The following is a 20,900-nucleotide window of genomic DNA, read 5'->3' on the forward strand; positions in this document are numbered from 1 at the left end:
GCCGAAAAAAGTCAAAAACAGTTGAATTAAAAAACTATTCCAGCGCGTGTCCCTATCGTACAGTAAAATAGAAAAAATATACTAACTATATTTACAAAATATAGGAGATAAAGCACAATAAGTGTGAGAAAGAAGAGAGAGCGTTTACACCGGGCTGCCAGCTGTACCAGCGCCTTATGACGTAATGATGACATCACACTAGGAAATTACCCAGCAAACACTGGGAAAATCTCATCTGTCACTTTTTTTTTTGACAACGAAAAATATATGAGAGCGACTTTATTTTGTTGAATTAATGTTTAGAGAGTCAAAAATTGTGTCTTTGTGTTAATTATGCTTAAACTTTGACTGGAATGAGTGTCCCTGGTGTGATGTCACTTCCTGTCATTTTCTACAGCTTTTTCAACGTTTTCTCCACAAATACCTGCTAGATTGGTGTAAAACTATCATTTATATGTACAACAGGTATAAATACACCAAATACAGTCAAAATTTGAAAATAGTAAAATCCCGTCACAGGCACTTTAAAAAAGCTCATTGTGTCCTTTAATGTTGTCTATTAAAAAAACTTAAAGGACACAAACAGTAGGTCAGAACTTCTCCCTCAAAAGACCCCAGCTGATCATTGACAGTTTGAAATCCCCCGATATATTTCCCATCGTCTTGCTTGACACTAAAACGTTTGCTTCTGTTGCAGGTGAAGCTACGATGGCCTCGCGGCTGAAAGGACTGCCCCGCCCCTAAACCGCTCCCACAGTTTCAGACTCCGCCCCAACAACGCCCACGCGCTCGCTCGCCCGGGGAAGAGGGCGGGATGACCACCTCCCACCTGAACGGCCACGTCTCGGGCGAGGGAGGCGACGAGGAGCTGAGGGCCGGGCACAGGGAGATGGCCGTGGACTGCCCCGGCGAGCTCGGCAGCCGCACTCTGCCGCTGAGACGGTCCGCCCAGCTGGAGAGGATACGGCAGCACCAGGTACAGACGGGACCGACCGCGACGATAGTGTTGTCTTTTTATGTTTGTAGAGCTTAGCGATATGTCACCACTCCTCAACAACTGCCCTGCCCGTGTAAACCGATGGGGAGTTTACCCAGGGCCGGCCCAGCCTATAAGCGAACTAAGCAGCCGCGTAGGGCCCCGAGGCGTTAATAGGGCCCCCAATCTGGCAACCCGTCTTATGCGAAGTGCAAGCGCAGCGTGCGCCACTAGTGTAGTAGCGCTGCTGGCGCGGCAGCGCACACAGCGGTAACATATAACGCACAAACCGCATTTATTTGTAATGACAATCTGGCAACCAAGACACCAAACCTGCGCTGATTGGGCAACTGCATTATGCGCGAGCAGAACGAGAGCAAAACATAAACACAACACAACGTGGTCCCTGCGTGGTCCTCATGTCCAGAGGAATATATCCCCCCGATGCCGAAAAACGAAAGAAGAAACTGCAAACTCAACAACACTCTCCAGGTATTGAACTTCTCTTACAAAGAGACGGTTAATGCTGCTGTTTGAAACAACACGATTCTGTCACGTTAGTTCACTCAGACTGGAGGCGACGAGAGCTCTGCCCCGCGCACAATAATATGTCTGAATGAAAGATAATAAGCTTAACATTTACACCAGCCCGGTAGTGTGAGCTGCAGGTGAGGCCGGGGAGGGGCGTCTATGCCCCGGGTCACTAAGTTCCGTCTCGAGACTTTGGAGTGAACAGTGTGCGGCCCCTATCCCGGGCCCCTGTCCCGGGCCCCTGTGCAGCCTCAGTCAGAGATGAGCTGGTTTGAGTTTGCGTCTCTCTCTCACATCACCATGTGTGAGATCAATCGTGACTCGTGATGTCTGTTTTACTTCTTAACGTGGAATGAGAGGAACGTGAAGGTTTGTGCGTGTAAGGTCCATCAGCCAATCACATCGCAGCATTGTTTCATGCAGGAGTCCAGTGTGTGATGTTCTGATCAGAACAAACATTTATATTGTAATTCACTTTTAATAGAGCAATAAAACATTTCAATTTATTTAAAAAGCATCATTAGACTATTTGTTATAAATTATAATAAATTGATAGTGAAAAATAACCAGACATATTATGATTACGTCTGTTTATAGAATAATACTATATATTTTTATACAAAAGTGGCAAAGCTGCAGAAACGCAGTCTCTTCACTATAGCGAGGTTTGGACCTTCACTTCTAGTTCTGTTCATTCTCTGGGAATAACATGTTTGCACTGTTTTATCAGTGTTAATTGTTAATCAAGCAATGCTTATGCCATTTGTTTAATTTAATATAACTTGTTTTGTCACTTTAGCAAGAAGGAACAGTTGGGAGCTGTAAAAGATAAATTAGTAAGGATAACTATTACTTTTACATTTTCAGTTAAAATGAATCAATTTGATCATAATTATTTTTCATAGCCAATATTGTATTGAGTAATTAAGTACACTATTGTATTAATAACTGGCTTTAGTCATTTTCTCCTGGCACAGTTTCATCACATCATCATTTTATAGCATTACAACCTCAACATTTGACTCTTACTTTAGCCGGCTGGACCACATTAAAATGCAGCAGAAGACCCAAAAAAGGTCTGAAAATCTCTGGGGGAGGGCCCCCAGACCCCCCTGTTCATTAATTTAAACTAATGTGCTAATGTGGCTGTCGACCCTTAACGCCCACAAATACACCCAAAAACATATCTGGGACGTGTGTTATTTGTACAGGGAGTAGAGGTGATGTCAGCGGAATACCAAGTTGCATTGTGGGATTTAAGTTATCAATATTTGAGCTTGTGAGGTGTTGAGAATAAACTAACTGGCAAACAGATGCCCTGGAGTTTTGGTGCGCTTTGTTTGCGTTGAAAGTTCCCATATGTGAATTGTTTACTGACAATGGCAATAAAACTGATTCTGATTACGTGGTGAGGGGCCCCCAAAAATGTTTTTCGCTTAGGGCCCCCTGAAGGCTTGGGCCGGCCCTGAGTTTACCTTACCGTATTTTCCGGACTATATACATATAAGTCACTCTGGAGTATAAGTATAAGTATATAAGTATATACGTATAAATATAAGTTTTAAGTCGCATCCCGGCCAAAACTATGGAAAAAGGTGCGACTTAAACTTATATTTATACGTATATACTTATATACTTATACTTATACTCCAGAGTGACTTATATGTGATATTATTTGTTATTTTCACACTTGCAACCGCATTTCATACTCCAGTGCAACTTATATATTTTTTTCTTCTCTATTATGCATTTTTTGGCTGGTGCGACTTATACTCCGGAAAATACGGTACTTGACAAACAATTGTTTCTATTGTGCATAAAGATTTTATGAATACGTTTTTAACCATATGAAGTTTAAAGGTTTTTTAATTTATTTTTTTAATCTGGATGCCTTATTTTTTTCCATTATTTTTTCTGTTCTGTGTTTTTCTTTAATTAAAAAAACTGAAAAAAAGAAAAGAAAAGGTGACTGAAGGCTTCTAACTAGAGAATATTTTGTGTTTTATTGCTAAATTGGATAATAATGCTGTTGTCTTTGACATAAATTGTCTTTTGGCATTGCTTTTATTTAAAAAAAAATCCGTACTGTCCAGTTCATGATTGAAATTATCAAAATATTATTAGTTATTTTATTAGTCGACTAGTCACAATTATTCTGATAAATCTGAAACATTTATGGCTGTTATGGCTGTTATTTTTAAGTAAATTTTTCAAATTCAAATAAAGGAATATTTGGTTTTGGTCAGCGATGCTTATTTTTTATCATAACTTAAAATAAATTTGTTAACCAGTAGTTTATAGAGTTGTTTCACACACTTCTTTGGTTGTTTTGGGCCTGACATTTCATCTGTTTCAGCTGTGAATTCATAAATTACTTACAGATTGAATTTATTAACATTTGTAAAGAAACTAGACCTTTTTATTGGCGCCAAACACGATCCACCGAATGTATATTTCCTCAGCTTGGCCCTAAATAACTGTGAGCTAACGGTGCTTGTGTGACGCAGGAGGACCTCCGGCGGCGGCGGGAGGAGGAGGGCCGGCAGCTGGACCTGAATGCGTCGCTCAGACTCCGCAAACTGGCCCAGAATCCTCAGATCGGCATCGACAACCCGTCCTTCCTCCAGGACTCGCTCTCGCCTCAGCCGCCGCCCTTTAGCCCGGCCCACGCGCTGCTGGGTAAGACACGCCGACCGTTACTGTGGACACGATACTACCGACAAGGGAGTGGGACGCGCTGTAAGACCGGACGAGCAGATCGGTCAGACGGAAATGAGAAATATGATGTTTGAATCGTTAGGGTTGTTTTAATTTTGGAAAATGTCCTCGGTATTTGTTGTGGCGAACTTTTGGGTTTAATCGTTCTGAACCAAATTGTACTGCATAATAATGAACAGCAGTAGAAGAGCTTTTACATAACATTTTATCTCTACATTTTATTTCATTTTTATACTTTTGCTTAGGGTTGAGTGGGGAAAAAAAAAGTATATCTCGAGATTTTATTTATTTTTGGGATAAAAATGGATTTCAAACGTTAAAAAAGTATTAGTTGAGATTTAATGATTTGAGAAATGTGAAATATCTGACAAACAAATCATACAAATGCAGAAATATCACCTTATACCATTTTAAGTTTAACATAACTTTTTTAACATAACTTTTTAACACAACTTTTTTCACTATAAAAGATCTACTCGTGATATTCAACTTCCTCAAAACAACATTCACAGAAATGTCCACCGCTACTTATGATTTAAGTTGTAAAAGTCCAGTTTACACGAGAATAATTCTGTAAAATGTGTTCAACTCAAAGCTGTCTTTCATTTTTTAAATATTTTAAGTAGAAATGCAATGTAAATTGTGCCGGGGTTTGAAATGTTGCCACATAAACAAAAGATAACTGGTTCAAATCCCTCTCAACAACCATTCTGTTTCTGGTCCAGATATCGAAAACAGTTATAACAACACAGCTGCTGTTTTGAAGAGCTGAAAAATGTAAAAAGTATCGTCTATAATTAAAAGGATTAAAAATGAGCTAAAACAGAGACTGAAACCTCTCGTGTACAGCGTAAAACACATACTTTGAGGCGGCGGTAATGTAACACTTATATACCAACCGCCACAAAGAAGAAGGAAAAGGGGAATAAAAGTGATATTTCTGCACTTTTGCAATCGATCTTTTCGCTTTCACGACACGGCCGCATCACCGAGTTTGCTGTAGCGTAGTAACTCGACAAAATAAAAATGAAAACGCTTTGGCATGGTTAAGTAAAGTCAAGACCTTTTGATTATCGTGAACACTCAGAAGGAAGGATTCTGGGACTGGATGAAGGAGGAGAGAAGGAGAGGAATGTGGCATCAGGGAGGACATTCCTGAGGGAGGGAGGGCGAGCGGGAGAGCCGGACACGAGGGCCACTTCAGGAGACTTCATTAAAAAACTGGAGGAGGCGACGACTCAAAACGACAAACAGAAACACTCCACGGAGCCGCGGTACCACGAGTTAATGAGAAACCGCCGCAGAGATTTAGCCGAGGAGGTTTCACACGCATGTACTCTTTATCGGCATCCCCGATATACACTTCTTTACTGATATACCGTATTTTCCGGACTATAAGTGGCACTTTTTGGGGGACATTTATTTGATCAAATCCAAGAACAAGAACAGACATTTCCTCTTGAAATGCAATTTAAAATAATAACAGATGAGAGAACATGGTGAATAGGTGTACGTATGCTAACGCTAACACCTTTAGCGACATGAGGCACAGACAGAACTGTGGTAAGTGTCTGGTATGTTAACGTAACATATTAACAGTTATTCAGATAACTATAGCATAAAGAACATGCTAACAAGTTTACCAAAGCATCAGTTTTACCCCAAATCACTAAATCCATTGAATTCTTCTTCCTCTGTGTCACTTCTAAACAACTCCACAAACTCCAGCGGTAGAGGAAGTGCAGATTCTTCTTCTGCGTCGCTTAGAGCCTAGAGCGCCCTCTTGTGGTTGACAGTGTGAAAATAACGAATAATATGACACATAAGTCGCTCAGGAGTATAAGTCGCACCCCGGCTAAAACTAAGAAAAAGGTGCGACTTATAGTCCAGAAAATACGGTACCCTCTGCAGAGCTCGTACACTTGAATCGTGGACTAAACTGAGACTAACGCAAAAGCAAAGACACTTCAAACTAGATCCGCAGATTGGGAAAGACTCCTGGACGAGTGAGGGACGACGCCGACTCGCAGGGTCGTCGCCCTTACACCAGGGGGCGCTGTGCGTGTGACGTCGTAGCCTAACGTGTGTGTCGCGTTGTGTTTGTGCAGAGTTGGAGGAGCTGCTGTTTTCGCTGAAGCAGGTCCGAGGCTGTTTGTCCGATCAACAGAGTCAGAATGACATTGAGCTGGTCCTCGCGCTGTTGAACAAGGTAACGCCGAAGCAACGGACGCGAGACTTGACTTTTATATAACGCAACCCGTCCTGAAAATGCCTCCAAACTAGGGCTGAGTCGTGTTATATTGCTGGAGGGATGGATTATGATTTATATACGTGGGAGAATATATTAAATCTACATTTTTGTGGTGCAATTTGCATTTTTTCCTCTCGGTTGTGGGGGAACGCACGCAAATATCGACGCTAAATGCTACCGCTAAAACGTAGAGCGACTTAACGCGGACTGTGGAGGCTCTGCACAGGATGAAAACTTTAATGACAGAGATGAGTCCCAGAAAGTGTAGCTATAACTTAAATAGCCCGAAAAACGGTAAGTACGAATATGATAAAAGCCACCGTTAAGCAGCCAATTCTTGCTTTGTGAATCAATGCATTTCCCTGACTAAAAAGCTATCAAAGACACCAGCAGAGGGCGCAGTACTGCATCTGCTGGGGCACTGAAGAAGGAAGCCGCCTGTAACAAGCTGAAAAAAAGGCAGATTAGTTTGTAAGTAAGCTGTGTAATTGGAGGCAATTTGAACGCTAAAACGACCAGAATAAGTTTGTGTGACTTAATCTTTGCGAAGCCAGTAACAAATTATTACCAATGGAACGACTGGACGAACAGATATTACTCTAATGAATGGAATAATCTTGTTTATCACCCATTTGTGATTTAGCTCAGGAATGATGTCTTTGTAGAAAAATTGGGGTAAAGGTGATCTCACTCTTTAGCGCGCAAGATTTAGCTTCACGATGCTGATTCAACCGCTCGTGTATTTAAATTGGCTAGAGTTGCCGTTTTTATTGGCAGAAAAACGTGCTCAGTATTAAGAACAGATAACGCGGAGGATCCCAGGAGGCTCTGGCCAAAGAGTCGTTCCAGCCTCTAAATTCAAGTAGTCCAAACTTTCAGTCAAGCATTTTGTGACCACAAATAGATCCTGTTTGGATGAGTAAAAACATCACAACTGTGGACAAAAATAAGGCCCCCCCCCATCCTTATTATAGGATGTTTTTTAGGGCTTTGTTCAAGTTGAAAAAGTAACATTATTTGGCTCAGTTCCTCATTATAAAAAAAAAAAAAAAAGTATTATTAATATTATTTTAAATTATAATTTTTATTACATAATGTTTTTTTAGGGCTTTTTTCAAGTTGAAAAAGTAAAATTATTCTTGCTCAGTTCCTCAACATTATTATTATTATTTTTAATTATTGATATTTTTATTATTATTATTATTAGATGATGTTTAGGGCTTGTATTCAAGTGATAAAGTATTTTTTTTCTTGCTCAGTTCCTCATTATTATTATTATTATTATTATTATTACAATTTATATTTTTTTTATTAGTATTTATTAATCTATTATTATTTTTAAATTATTAATATTATTATTATTACTACATCATGTTTTTTGGGGCTTTGTTCAAGTTGAAAAAGTGCCATTCTTCTGGTTGAATAGAGCAAAGGCTGCAGCCGTCGTCATTACACTTCATTGTCTGTCAAAAACTGCAAATACTGGCCCAATATAACAGTTGTTTGTGTAATATTTTGTTGTCGTCGCTCTTGTAAAATCAAACTTAACGATGCATATCCTCTCTCCAGTCTGATTTCCAGTCCGCTCTGAAGATCCACAATGCGGTGGCGAGCAGCATGCACAAACCCTCCCCTCCGTATCCGCACACACACCAGGCGCTTCCTCTGGCCATGGAGGTGAGCGAGCCGCATTCTTCTTCTTCTTCTTCTTCTTCGTAAAACTGGTAAAGGTTTGAACCATAAAGTGCCGCGTCGCTCACATTTCGTCTGCCGGTTTTTAGGTCAGAAATCTCATTCAGACGAGTTCGAACAAAGAAGGACTTGAACTGGGCACCCTCCTGTCAGACGCACACCTCCAGGTAAAGGTTATGTTCATGCTGTGTGGATATAATCAGTTTGTTATTGTGTATTATTCATTTTAAGTAAACATAGATTACAGTAGAAGTATAATTTAAAAGGTTTTTACTCCAAAAGGAAATGACTTCTTATTGAAATAGTTTAGTAATTATTTTCTGAACTATATACGGATTCAAAAAAAGAAAATGTGCTGTGAGAAGAGGTTTAAATACCGTATTTTCCGGGTTATAAGTCGCTCCGGAGTACAAGTCGCCCAAAAATGCATATTGGAGAAGAAAAAAGCGTGTATAAGTCACACTGACATTTCATCTTGAAATGCAGTTTAAAATAATAACAGAGAGAACATGGTGAATAGGTGTACGTATGCTAACGCTAACACCTTCAGCTACATGACGTATGCTAACGCTAACACCTTCAGCTACATGACGTATGCTAAAGCGAACACCTTCAGCTACATGAGTCACAGACGGAACTGTGGTAAGTGTCTGGTATGTTAACGTAACATATGAACAGTTATTCAGATAACTATAGCATAAAGAACATGCTAACAAGTTTAGCAAAGCATCAGTTTTACCCCAAATCACTAAATCCATTGAATTCTTCTTCCTCTGTGTCACTTCTAAACAACACCACAAACTCCAGAGGAAGAGGAAGTGCAGATTCTTCTTCTGCGTCGCTTAGCGCCTAGAGCGCCCTCTTGTGGTTGTCAGTGTGAAAATAATCAACAAGTGAAATGCAGTTGCCAGTGTGAAAATAACAAATAGCATCACACATAAGTCGCTCCGGAGTATAAGTCGCACCCCGGCCAAAACTATGTAATAAAATGTGCGACTTATAATCCGGAAAATACGGTAATAAAGTAACTACACAGAAATGACAGGAAATATGTAACATTAACATTTAGTTTAGTAGATAAACTCCATGAAGATGCTTTCTAACTTTTCTCTTTAGCTTCATCTTGGTCAAACTTATTAAAAATCTCTTCTCTGGCCTTTTGCGATCCAAACAACTAGTCAATTAATCAAAAGAATAATTGCCAGATTAAACGAATACCAAAATAATCGCAGCCCTCCACAGAGGCTAGGATTTATTATGGCTGATCTCATATGGTATGGAAGAATCTTAAAATGAAACTGTGACTGCTTCCAGACTTTTGGAGCACATTTGTAACCCAGACATAAAATCCATTCCTCCTTTGCTCTTGCAGTCGTTACTCTTGGCCCACGACGCCGTAGCAGAGACGGAGATGCAGCCCGAAGCGGCGCCGACTCAGGGAGAGACTGTGGCTCAGTGGGGAGGAGAAACGGTGAAGCTCGTCCGCATCAAGAAGGCCCAGGACATTCCCCTGGTGAGCAAAACGCTGCTAAATGTGGTCATTTGTGATGGAACCTTTATTATGAGGTCAGGACTTTGTGTTGTTGTTTTGGAGACGACTAGTTTAGTCTAAAGCGACTAGTTTGAAATACTAGACCAGTGCTAAACCGGTACTTAAGCAGGACGAAAGCAGGACGAAAGCGGGACTGAAACGGGACTGAAACGGGACTGAAACGGGACTGAAACGGGACTGAAACGGGACTGAAACGGGACTAGAACACGGTTAAAACTGGACTGAAACTGGACTGAAACTGGACTAGAACACGGTTAAAACTGGACTAGAACACGGTTAAAACTGGACTGAAACTGGACTAGAACACGGTTAAAACTGGACTGAAACTGGACTAGAACACGGTTAAAACTGGACTAGAACACGGTTAAAACTGGACTGAAACTGGACTAGAACACGGTTAAAACTGGACTGAAACTGGACTAGAACACGGTTAAAACTGGACTAGAACACGGTTAAAACTGGACTGAAACTGGACTAGAACACGGTTAAAACTGGACTGAAACTGGACTGAAACTGGGCCGAAACTGGACTACAAGTGGACTACAACTGGCCTGAAACCAGAAGGACAAATTCAGGCCTATGTTATATAAAATTGTGATCGGTTTATTATTTTTCCCAATATTAGAAGATGATTTTGTAATTTAAAACTATAAAAAATACTGTTTCAGGTTTGCCCATATTTGCCCGAGCTGCTGGTATTAGTCGAGGGCACTGTGCATCTTTGAGAGTCCGTCTTTGTTCTTATTGCATGTATTTGTCTTGCAGGGAGCCACGGTCCGTAACGAGATGGACAGTGTTGTGATCAGTCGGATCGTTCGTGGAGGAGCGGCTGAGAAGAGCGGACTCTTGTCTGAGGGAGACGAAATCTTAGAAATCAACGGCGTCGAAATCAGAGGCAAAGACGTCAACCAAGTCTTTGACATCCTCGTGAGTCACAATATGCAAATTATACAGGTTTAAATAGAACTGAAAACTGATCACAATTGAGAAAACAAAACACACATTTTGGATTAAACTGTTTTTAAGACGCGCAAAAGTGTCTCTGTTTCAACTCTAAAAGCTTAAAGCGTGTTAAAAGAGTCAACAGAAGAAGTTATATTTTGCACTAGTTTATTGTACGACGAGACACAATTCAGCCTGGTTTAGACCTGTTTTAGTCTTGTTTTAGACCTGTTTTAGACCTGTTTTAGTCCTGGTTTGGACCTGTTTTTGTCCTGGGTTTGACCTGGTTTGACCTGGTTTAGTCCTGGTTTAGTCCTAGTTTAGTCCTGGTTTTGTCCTGGTTTAGCCCTGGTTTAGCCCTGGTTTAGCCCTGGTTTAGTCCTGGTTTAGTCCTGTTCCAAGACAAGACCATTGCCGACACCAAACCAAGATAATTTTTGAATAAATTTCTGCACAACTTCTGACTCATTTCCATGTTATACTGTCATTTCACACACGCCGTAACTCTCCAGCACGTCGCCCGCTCTCATCAGCGCAGAACGTAAACACTTGTCACAAGCTCCTCCTCCTTTCCGCACACTTCCCCTGGAGCTCTACACACGGCGTGAGTGACGCTCTCTCTCTGTTTCAGGCTGACATGCACGGCCTCCTGACCTTTGTGCTCATTCCCAGCGCTCAGACCAAACCTCCTCCCGTTAAAGAGTCCGTGGTGAGTAAATCAAGTCGCACTTTACTCTTACAAAGGAGGAACCGCCCACTCTGAATGCACGCTTACGAACGAGGAACCGCCCACTCTGAATCCACGCTTTCACCTTTGTTCTGACTGACCCGGGCGTTAAAATAGTGTTTCTCTCCGTTTCATTATCGCACATTATCCTCATTCAAAGACAGTATACCGTATTTTCCGGACTATAAGTCTAACCCTTTTTTCATAGTTTTGGCCGGGGTGCGGCTTATATTTATACTTATATACTTGCTTATACACATATTTACTCCTTTTCCCACGACAAAATAATGTCTATAAATGTCGCTCTTGTGCAATGTCACTATCATTTATCCAGGTTTAGGGGTGACATCATTATGAGTTATTTATCTCAGTTATAATCTTACACTTCCATCCCCCTCTTCAGATTTAAAAACACTTGCACATTATGTCTGTTTTACACCATTATTATTTTATCTACACTTTACACAATACAAGCAGTGTTCTAGCGCCCTCTGCTGATTTAAATGTACAGACTGGTGCATACATTAACTCTAACGTGTTTTAATAAGCTTGTAATTTTAGTTTTTAGTTTAAAACATACTGGAACTAGCTATTACTATACTAGACTATCTTTACTTATAGGCTGCTTTTGTACAGATACAGGAGCTAAAAAACTACTTGAATAAAAGTGTTGAAATGCACAGTTTAAAAATTAAGTGTTTAATCAGATTTTGAGAATATTTGAGAATTGTGTTGATTTTGGGTGAACAAAAGCAACTAGATAGATTTTTTATTTTTTCTAGTATTGTTTGAGAGATGTATGTTTGAGCAAAGCAGGGACTTCTCACCATGACGACGGTCAAATAAACCCTCCCCTTTCAGTCCGGTTCAAAACTGTTCTGGATTACAAAGTACACAATCCTGCTCTCAACTGTAATGAAGTAAAAGTTAAAGGTAAAACGTACTTAAAGTGCCTCTGACATTATATACTAATTTTGACTTTATTTAGTGTATTCATAGTTGTTGTACATATAAAGTATAGTTTTACATTAATTGAGCAGGTCTTTGTGGAGAAAATGACAGGAAGTGACATCACACCAGGGACACTCATTTCTGTCGACGTTTATACAGAATTTACACAAATAAACAACTTTTTCTGGCATTCTAAACAATAACTGAACCAAATAAAGTCGCGCTCATATATTTGTATTGGTCAAATAACAAAAATAGTGACATTAGATGTGTTTTTGCCCAGTGTTTGCTGCTAATATCCAAGTTTGACGTCGTCAATTACAAACAGGAAGTGAAATTATAAACCTAAAAAATTTAAATATGCTATTCTGTGATGACATTTTTATATTTTGTAGCTAAATTTTAAATATATTTATCTCAACTGCATTTTAGTTCAATGAGTCGTCCAGCCTGTAGGGGGCACTTTAAGTAAAGCACAGATACCTAAAGATTTTTCCAATTTGTGTTTGATGTATACAATATTACATCAAAGTTACACAGGAAATACTCAAAGGAAAGAGCCAGAATATCACAATAAATGATCTTCACCTAAATGTCTTTGGCTCGTTCACCGACCTAAACGACCTCCTGTAGGAACGATGTCGGCGTTAAATCCATGTCATCTTGTGGCTGACTCCCCGTGTTCCAGATGTGCGTTTAACCCCGCCTCCCACACCTCTTCCCACCCTCAGGTCCACGTGAAGGCCTTTTTCGACTACGACCCCTCGGACGACCCGTACGTTCCCTGCAGGGAGCTGGGCCTGTCCTTCCAGAAGGGCGACATCCTCCACATCATCAGCCAGGCCGACCCCAACTGGTGGCAGGCGTACCGGGACGGGGACGAGGACAACCAGCCCCTGGCCGGACTCGTGCCAGGTACAAGCGGTGGAGTGAAAACACAGAGGTTCAAATGTGTTCAGGTTATCGCAGAGGGAACGCGCAATGAGGAATATGAATGATTAACAATCTGGTTCACATTTGCCCTGGTTGGCTCCTGGTTTGTTCCTGGTTTATTCCTAGTTTGTTCCTAGTTTGTTCCTGGTTTGTTCCTGGTTGGCTCCTGGTTTGTTCCTGGTTTATTCCTAGTTTGTTCCTAGTTTGTTCCTGGTTTATTCCTGGTTTGTTCCTGGTTTATTCCTAGTTTGTTCCTAGTTTGTTCCTGGTTTATTCCTGGTTTGTTCCTGGTTTATTCCTGGTTTGTTCCTGGTTTATTCCTGGTTTGTTCCTAGTTTGTTCCTAGTTTGTTCCTGGTTTATTCATGGTTTGTTCCTGGTTGGCTCCTAGTTTGTTCCTAGTTTGTTCCTGGTTTATTCATGGTTTGTTCCTGGTTGGCTCCTAGTTTGTTCCTAGTTTGTTCCTGGTTTATTCCTGGTTTATTCCTGGTTTATTCCTAGTTTGTTCCTGGTTTGTTCCTGGTTCGTTCCTGGTTTGTTCCTGGTTTATTCCTGGTTCGTTCCTGGTTTGTTCCTGGTTTATTCCTAGTTTGTTCCTGGTTTGTTCTTGTTTGTTCCTGGTTCCTCCTGGTTTGCGCCTGGTTTGTTCCCTGGTTCATTCCTGTTTGTTCCTAGTTTGTTCCTGGTTGCTCTTGGTTAGTTCCTGCTTCGTTCCCGGTTTGCTCCTAGTTTTTTCCTGGTTTGTTCCTGGTTTTGTTCCTGGTTTTGTTCCTGGTTTGTTCCCGGTTTGTTCCTGGTTCAGTCACATCTTAGTAAACTGTGCATGTTTTCGCTTGACAGGGAAGAGTTTCCAGCAGCAAAGAGAAGCCATGAAACAAACGATAGAAGAAGACAAAGAGCCCGAGAAACCAGGTGTGTACCAAGTTATTCTAATACTTCATGATGCAACGTCTCGTACAATCTGTTTTATCGTTGTTTTGTTGTTGTTTTTTTAGGGAAATTGTGGTGCGCAAAACAGAAGAAGAAGAGGAAGAAAATGCCGCACAACATGCACAGGAACGATGGTAAATGTTTCCTTATCGTATTTTGTTTAGTTCCTGTTGCAGTCGAAATTGTGCAATGATGACAAAAATAATGACATTTGATGAGTTTTCAAAGTTGGGCATTTTAATTTATTTCAGTCAGAAATTAAATCATTTGCACCAGGTCAAAGAGAATTACAGAGAAGAGCTGATTGGTTGTTGGTTGGTTGAGAAACTGTGGCTTTCTAGTGGCTCATCGCTCGGGCTGTCACCATTTTTACAACACAATATTATCGTAAAGACTAAAAAAATTATGATTGTATTATTTTTAGAAGATTTTTTAAATTTATTTTTTTTATTCAATTTGTGGAAAAGTGACAATTTCCCAACAAAATGTAGTATTTTTAGTTCAATTAAAAGAAACGAAAATGATCATCGTAATTTTTGGAAGATTTTTATTTATTCATTTTATTTAATTTATAGAAAAGTGATAAATTCCACAGTAAATCTGGTCTTTTTTAGTTCAATTAAATAAAACGAAACTAATGATATTTTTTATTTTTATTATTTTTATTCTATTTGTAGGAAAGTGACAATTTCCCAACAAAATGTGGTATTTTTTAGTTCAATTAATAGAAATGTGGTGATTTTAGGATTTTTTTCATTTGCAACGTGAACAGCTTCTAAAACAAATCGGATGGCTTTTTTTGCTCTTTCTGTCCTGTTCTCTTTGTTTTTGTGTTGTAATACCTGAAAATGATCAAACAACGATTTAAAAAACAAAACAAAAAAAGGCTTACGCCCGCTAAACTAACGCCCCCTTGTGACCGTCCCAGACCCGGATAACGACGAGATCCTGACGTACGAGGAGATGGCGCTGTACCACCAGCCGGCGAACAGGAAGCGTCCCATCGCTCTGATCGGGCCGGCGAGCTGTGGCCAGAGCGAGCTGAGGCAGAGGCTGCTCCACAACCATCCGGACAGATTCGCCGGGGCCGTGCCACGTGAGAGATTTGATGCCATTTTGTCACCATTTCATCCTCATTTAGATGCTTTTTGACGTCAAATTACGATTGCGCTGGGCCTCAGAAGAGCAAACGGCTTCATTTTTCTGTTAATTTACTACACAAAACTCAATAAATTACAGTTAATATGAATGTAGTCTATATGCAATTAAGTCAGGAGAAGGACTGAATGATTATCGTATTTTCCGGACTTTAAGTCACACCGGAGTATAAGTCGCACCAGCCAAAAAATGCATAATAGAGAAGGAAAAAACATATATAAGTTGCACTGGAGTATGAAATGCAGTTGCAAGTGTGAAAATAACAAATAATATCACATATAAGTCGCTCCAGAGTATAAGTATAAGTAGCACCCCGGCCAAAACTATGAAAAAAGGTGCAAAGTCTGGAAAATACGGTAATAATTGAAAAACATAATTGTGTCTAATATGAGCGTGTCTGTTCATGATATATGGCACTATATGGCTGTTGGATATACATCACCATCAGACTTTTGCATTTTACTTTGCATTTTTATTTGAATGGGTCATTTATTTGACTATAATGTGCTCGTGCTTACTCTCTCCTCCCTCACTCACAGCTCTACTCTTCTCTATTTTACTACTAAACAAATGATCACAAGTAAAGGTGTCTGAATGTGTTGTAAAACATGGATTTTGAGTCATTCCTGAATTGATTTACGTAAAATGAGAAATGACAGAAGGATAAACTGTCTGTTAGAATACAGCTGCAGTACGTTTACTTCCTCTGTCTGTGAGCGGACGACAGGATTAAAGTGCCCATGACAGGTTTTTTCGACTGTCTAATTTGGACTTTATTTGGTGTATTTGAACCTGTTGTACATATAAATTATAGTTTTACACCTATCGAGCAGGTGTGTGTGTAGAAAACATTAAAGAATAAGTAGAAAATTGCAGAAAGTGACATCACACCAGGGACACTCAATCCAGTTAAAGTTTATGCAGAATTTACACAAAAAAAACACTTTTTTTTTACATTACAAGCATAAATTCAACAAAATAAAGCCTGTCTCATATATTTTAGATTTGTCAAATAAAAAAGTGACATTAAATTAGTTTTGGCCCAGTGTTTGCTGGATAATTTCCCAGTGTGATGTCATCAATCACAACCAGGAAGTGAAATTATAAACCTGAAAAATGTGCTATTCTGTGATAAAATGTGTATCATTTTTAGCAACATTTGAAAAATGTCTTATAAGTCTTTACTGCATTTAAGTTCAACGAGTCGTCCGACCTGTAGGGGGCGCTTTAACCCTTTCCTAACTCACCAAAATCACAACACGGGTGGGAATCGAACCCGATACGCAAGTCTGATCGAACGATTACGTGCTATTTGTTTGTACTTGTCACTCTACACGGTTTTTGACGTGACGCGTCTTTGTTTTCCTCGCAGACACGACGAGGAGCCGCCGCGACGGAGAGCTGAGTGGGCGGGACTATCATTTTGTGTCCAGGCAAACGTTCGAGGCAGAACTATCGGCCGGTGAGAACGTGATCCAAAACTATTCCCCAATCGAGCTGAAGCCAGGCCTGTCACCATGATCACTATTATATTAATAAAGTGTCGCTGGAACAATCAGTTATGGCAGGGGGGTCCAAACTGTTTTTGTTGGCCCTCAGGCTTCTTGCTAAATTGGCCCAAACAACAAAAAATAGTACTTTTTACTGTAAAATTGTAAAGATTCTGCTATAATAACCTAAATAACACACATTTTGATGAGCTACAGACCTGATATTAATGTTCCAAGCCTTATTAAAGGAGAAGTGTGGAGGGTCATCAAAACATTTCCAATGATTCACTTCTGATTCACATATCATCTGTGGCCCTCCGCGCTGTATCTATTTCAAAATGCGGCCCTCAGTGAAAAAACTTTGGACACGTCTGATTTATGGGGTCAATAATTATCGTGGGAAACTTTTCTTTGTGTAAGTGGGGGACGCTTTTGTTATTTGTCTCTATTACAATAAGATTTGAGCTAGGTGGTTGAATAGATAACAACTAAAGTGTTTAATCTAAGCCATTTATTTACTGCAGCTCATGTCTTTTTTATGATATTGTACATTTTGAATTGTTTTTATTGAGAAAATAGTCCCGTTTTATGGGTTATTAAGTCAGCAGTGGCATCTATTTGTTTCTATATTATCGTCTGTATTTTCTTTGGCAAAAATGACTGAAACATGATTTATCCAGACACGGCACAGTGAATCCAGACTCTGCTCTGTAAACTCTGGGGTTTGGGGCGATTATTGACCAAAAATAACATCTGGACATTTGTCTGGAGCGTCCCGATAACGTGTCTATAAATGTGTCTTTAAATGTATTGGTGAAATGTCTGTGGACTTAATCACTAAAGTGCAGAAATATCACCTTTTTATAGCCTCATTTTTCTTTTTAATCCGCTTTTTGTAGCATTTTCTTACCATTTAAACGACACTTCCTCTTGCTAAACTCACTAATAACATCCTACATCGTTTATTACACTGTCAGTCTTTTATTTTGTCCGTGATTTGTCGATAATGGCACATGAAGAGGTTTGTTATTGGTCATCACAGATCGTACGCGCGTTGAAGTCAAAACCGTGCGTCCAAGTCCGTTCATGCCATTGCTCATGCCATTGCTCATGCCATTGCTCATGCCATTGCTCATGCCATTGCTCATGCCATTGCTCATGCCATTGTTCATGCCATTGCTCATGCCATTGCTCATGCCATTGCTCATGCCATTGCTCATGCCATTGCTCATGCCATTGCTCATGCCATTGTTCATGCCATTGTTCATGTCATTGCTCATGCCATTGCTCATGCCATTGTTCATGCCATTGCTCATGCCATTGCTCATGCCATTGTTCATGCCATTGTTCATGCCATTGTTCATGCCATTGTTCATGCCATTGCTCATGCCATTGCTCATGCCATTGCTCATGCCATTGCTCATGCCAGTTGGACTCTAAATAATGCTCTCTCCTTCACTTTACACGCCTTTGTGTTCAGGGAAGTTGATAGAGTCTGGGGAGTTTGAGAAGAACCATTACGGGACCAGCACAGACTCGGTGCGGCAGGTCATCAACACCGGAAAGATCTGCGTGCTCTGTCTGCACACACAGGTCGGGGACGTCGCCCTCGACAACCGTTTTGAGGATGTTTCACGTGTTTCTAACCGCGTCTGATCGTGTGTCCTCAGGCTCTGAAGGTGCTGAGGAGTTCAGATTTAAAGCCTTACATCATCTTCATCGCTCCGCCCTCACAGGAGCGACTGCGCGCCCTGCTGGCGAAAGAGAACAAGAACCCCAAGGTATCTGCCTCTGTGTGTGTGCAGTTTAGCAAGAAACATAGTAGGAAACATTATAGTAGGAAACGGTTTAGCATGAAACAGTTAACTAGGAAACGGTTTAGTAGGAAACGGTTTAGTAGGAAACGGTTTAGTAGGAAACGGTTAAGTAGGAAACGATGAGAACAGATATAATGTATAATTTGACTGCCCTCTCCCCATATTCACTCTCATTGTGTGTGTGGTGGTCTCTGCCCTCTCTCCATATTCACTCTCATTGTGTGTGTGGTGGTCTCTGCAGCCCGAGGAGTTGAGGGACATCATAGAAAAAGCCCGTGAGATGGAGCAGAGCTGTGGACACCTGTTTGACGCCATCATCGTGAACACGGAGCAGGACAAATCCTACAACGAGCTGCTGAGGCTCATCAACAAACTGGACACGGAGCCGCAGTGGGTGCCCTGCTCCTGGCTACGCTAAGGCTAGGGCTAAAGCTAAGGCTAGGGCTAAAGTTAAGGCTCGGGCTAAAGTTAAGGCTCAGGTTAAGGCAAAGACTAAGGCTAAAGCTAAGGCTCAGGCTAAAGCTCAGGCTACAGCTCAGACTACGGCTAAAGCTATGGCTAAAGCTACGGCTAAGACTTCAGAAATGCCACAGGCTAAAGCGCTGCACTGCAAAAACAAAACATCTATGCGAGTTTAATCGGTCAAATTCAGAAATATTTCACTTGATTTGAGTAGTTTTCACAATTTATTTTCGCTTTTGTAGGTCTAAATTTTTGGACGTTTTATTTTATTATATTTCCAGCTAATTTATCTGCCCCGTGTATTACTTTTTGACTTTGTGTCCTCTACTGACCGATATTTGGACTCAAATTCAAAACGACGCACGGTACAAAACTTCAGAAATGCGTGAAACAAAACGCTGCCTTCGCGCGCTCGTGGGAATTACTGTAAAAACCAGTCGCCAAGTGATAAAATGTACATGAAGTTTTTCGTAAACTCTTGATGCCAGAGTTGATCTCTCACTATGACGATGCAATAAAAATACTAAAGGTAAATATATGGCATACACCTATTTCCACGTTTTTAAATTAAATATTGAATTATTGTGATTTTTTTCCTCTGAGCGATCTGTAGGATATTCAAGTGATAAAGTGTGTTTTTAACATGTTTCACTTGAAAGAAACGTAACAATAAGTTTCCACAGCACACGAAGGCAGCAAACGTCTAAACCGCCAAAATCCACCCAAAAGAAGATGAATATTCTGAATCAAAGCTGTTTTTGAAGTTGTGCGAGTATTTATTTTTGCAGCGTGAAGCGTGTGCTAGACCAGTGGTTCTCAAACACCCGGTCCAAACCAGGTCTAAACCAGGTCCAAACCAGGGCTAAACCAGGTCCAAACCAGGGCTAAACCAGGTCCAAACCAGGGCTAAACCAGGTCGGGAAGATCGAGAATAAAATCCACATGTTCTATTGACCCAAAGACCTGCAGAGCACCATGTGAACCACCGGGGGGAGTTTGAGAGTCACTGCTCCAGACCGTGTTGCAACTTTCAGCCTGTAGAGGGAGTAAAGAGTCTGAATTTCACATTTCTGGAGCACAAACTGGACCTGTTTTCCTGCTGCTGCACAAACGACACATAACGACTTTCACCACAAACAAAAACACTCACAATCTTTACTAAAAAGCACCACAGTGATTAGTCTTTTTCATCTCTTTTATACGTGTTTTTTAATTGTCTCTGCTCTTTCTCGTTATGAATTAGTCTCTCCCTAATGTTTGGCCACATTTACAAAGTACTTTTTGCCATAATTGTACTTGTATTCTTTTGTTTTTTGTGTGAGACGGACAGACATTTAGCGCGCAAACCTGTATGAAGCGATTAAACGCACGATCGGAACGATTTACGGCATCGATCGCCAACAGTTTATCGATCGACGCTTCGATTTGTGACACGACGACGATAAAAGTTTGGACGCTCCTGGAGAGAGAAGGCCGTGAAGTACATTTTGGCAGGATTTCTCTCCCGGAGATATTTGGGTACAACTCTATAAAAACGACACCTTTTTTATAATTCATAATGAACAAAGAGTTTATTGAGACTGATTCAGGCTTTGTAACGACTTAATTAAACGCTTAACACGTTAACTCACAGCCTGGATCATTCTTATTTAATTCATCTTTTGTTCATGCTTTATTAAGGCTAATTACGCTGTATTTATTATAAAATGCGACCAAAATTTGCGATTGAAAAAACATTACTGAAGTACTGTTTTACATAATTTATTTCTCC

The 20,900-nt window shown here is 40.4% G+C and overlaps 1 protein-coding gene across 1 annotated transcript; it reads left to right on the plus strand.

Moving 5' to 3' along the window:
* The first annotated feature begins 697 nt into the window (after nt 1-697).
* pals1a (protein associated with LIN7 1, MAGUK p55 family member a) lies at nt 698-19,363 on the plus strand. The gene is made up of 16 exons (XM_072457767.1): nt 698-976; nt 4,015-4,186; nt 6,334-6,434; nt 8,046-8,153; nt 8,258-8,335; nt 9,541-9,681; nt 10,486-10,647; nt 11,294-11,371; nt 13,072-13,255; nt 14,113-14,184; nt 14,268-14,336; nt 15,131-15,298; nt 16,733-16,822; nt 18,331-18,443; nt 18,521-18,631; nt 18,909-19,363. The coding sequence occupies exons 1-16, from the start codon at nt 815-817 to the stop codon at nt 19,083-19,085; spliced, it is 1,986 nt and encodes a 661-aa protein (XP_072313868.1). The 5' UTR covers nt 698-814; the 3' UTR covers nt 19,086-19,363.
* Nucleotides 19,364-20,900: the final 1,537 nt, after the last annotated feature.

The sequence above is a fragment of the Eucyclogobius newberryi genome, unplaced genomic scaffold (assembly GCF_026437365.1).
Source record: "Eucyclogobius newberryi isolate DKJ021-1_F unplaced genomic scaffold, fEucNew1.0.hap1 SCAF_21, whole genome shotgun sequence".
Taxonomy (NCBI): domain Eukaryota; kingdom Metazoa; phylum Chordata; class Actinopteri; order Gobiiformes; family Gobiidae; genus Eucyclogobius; species Eucyclogobius newberryi.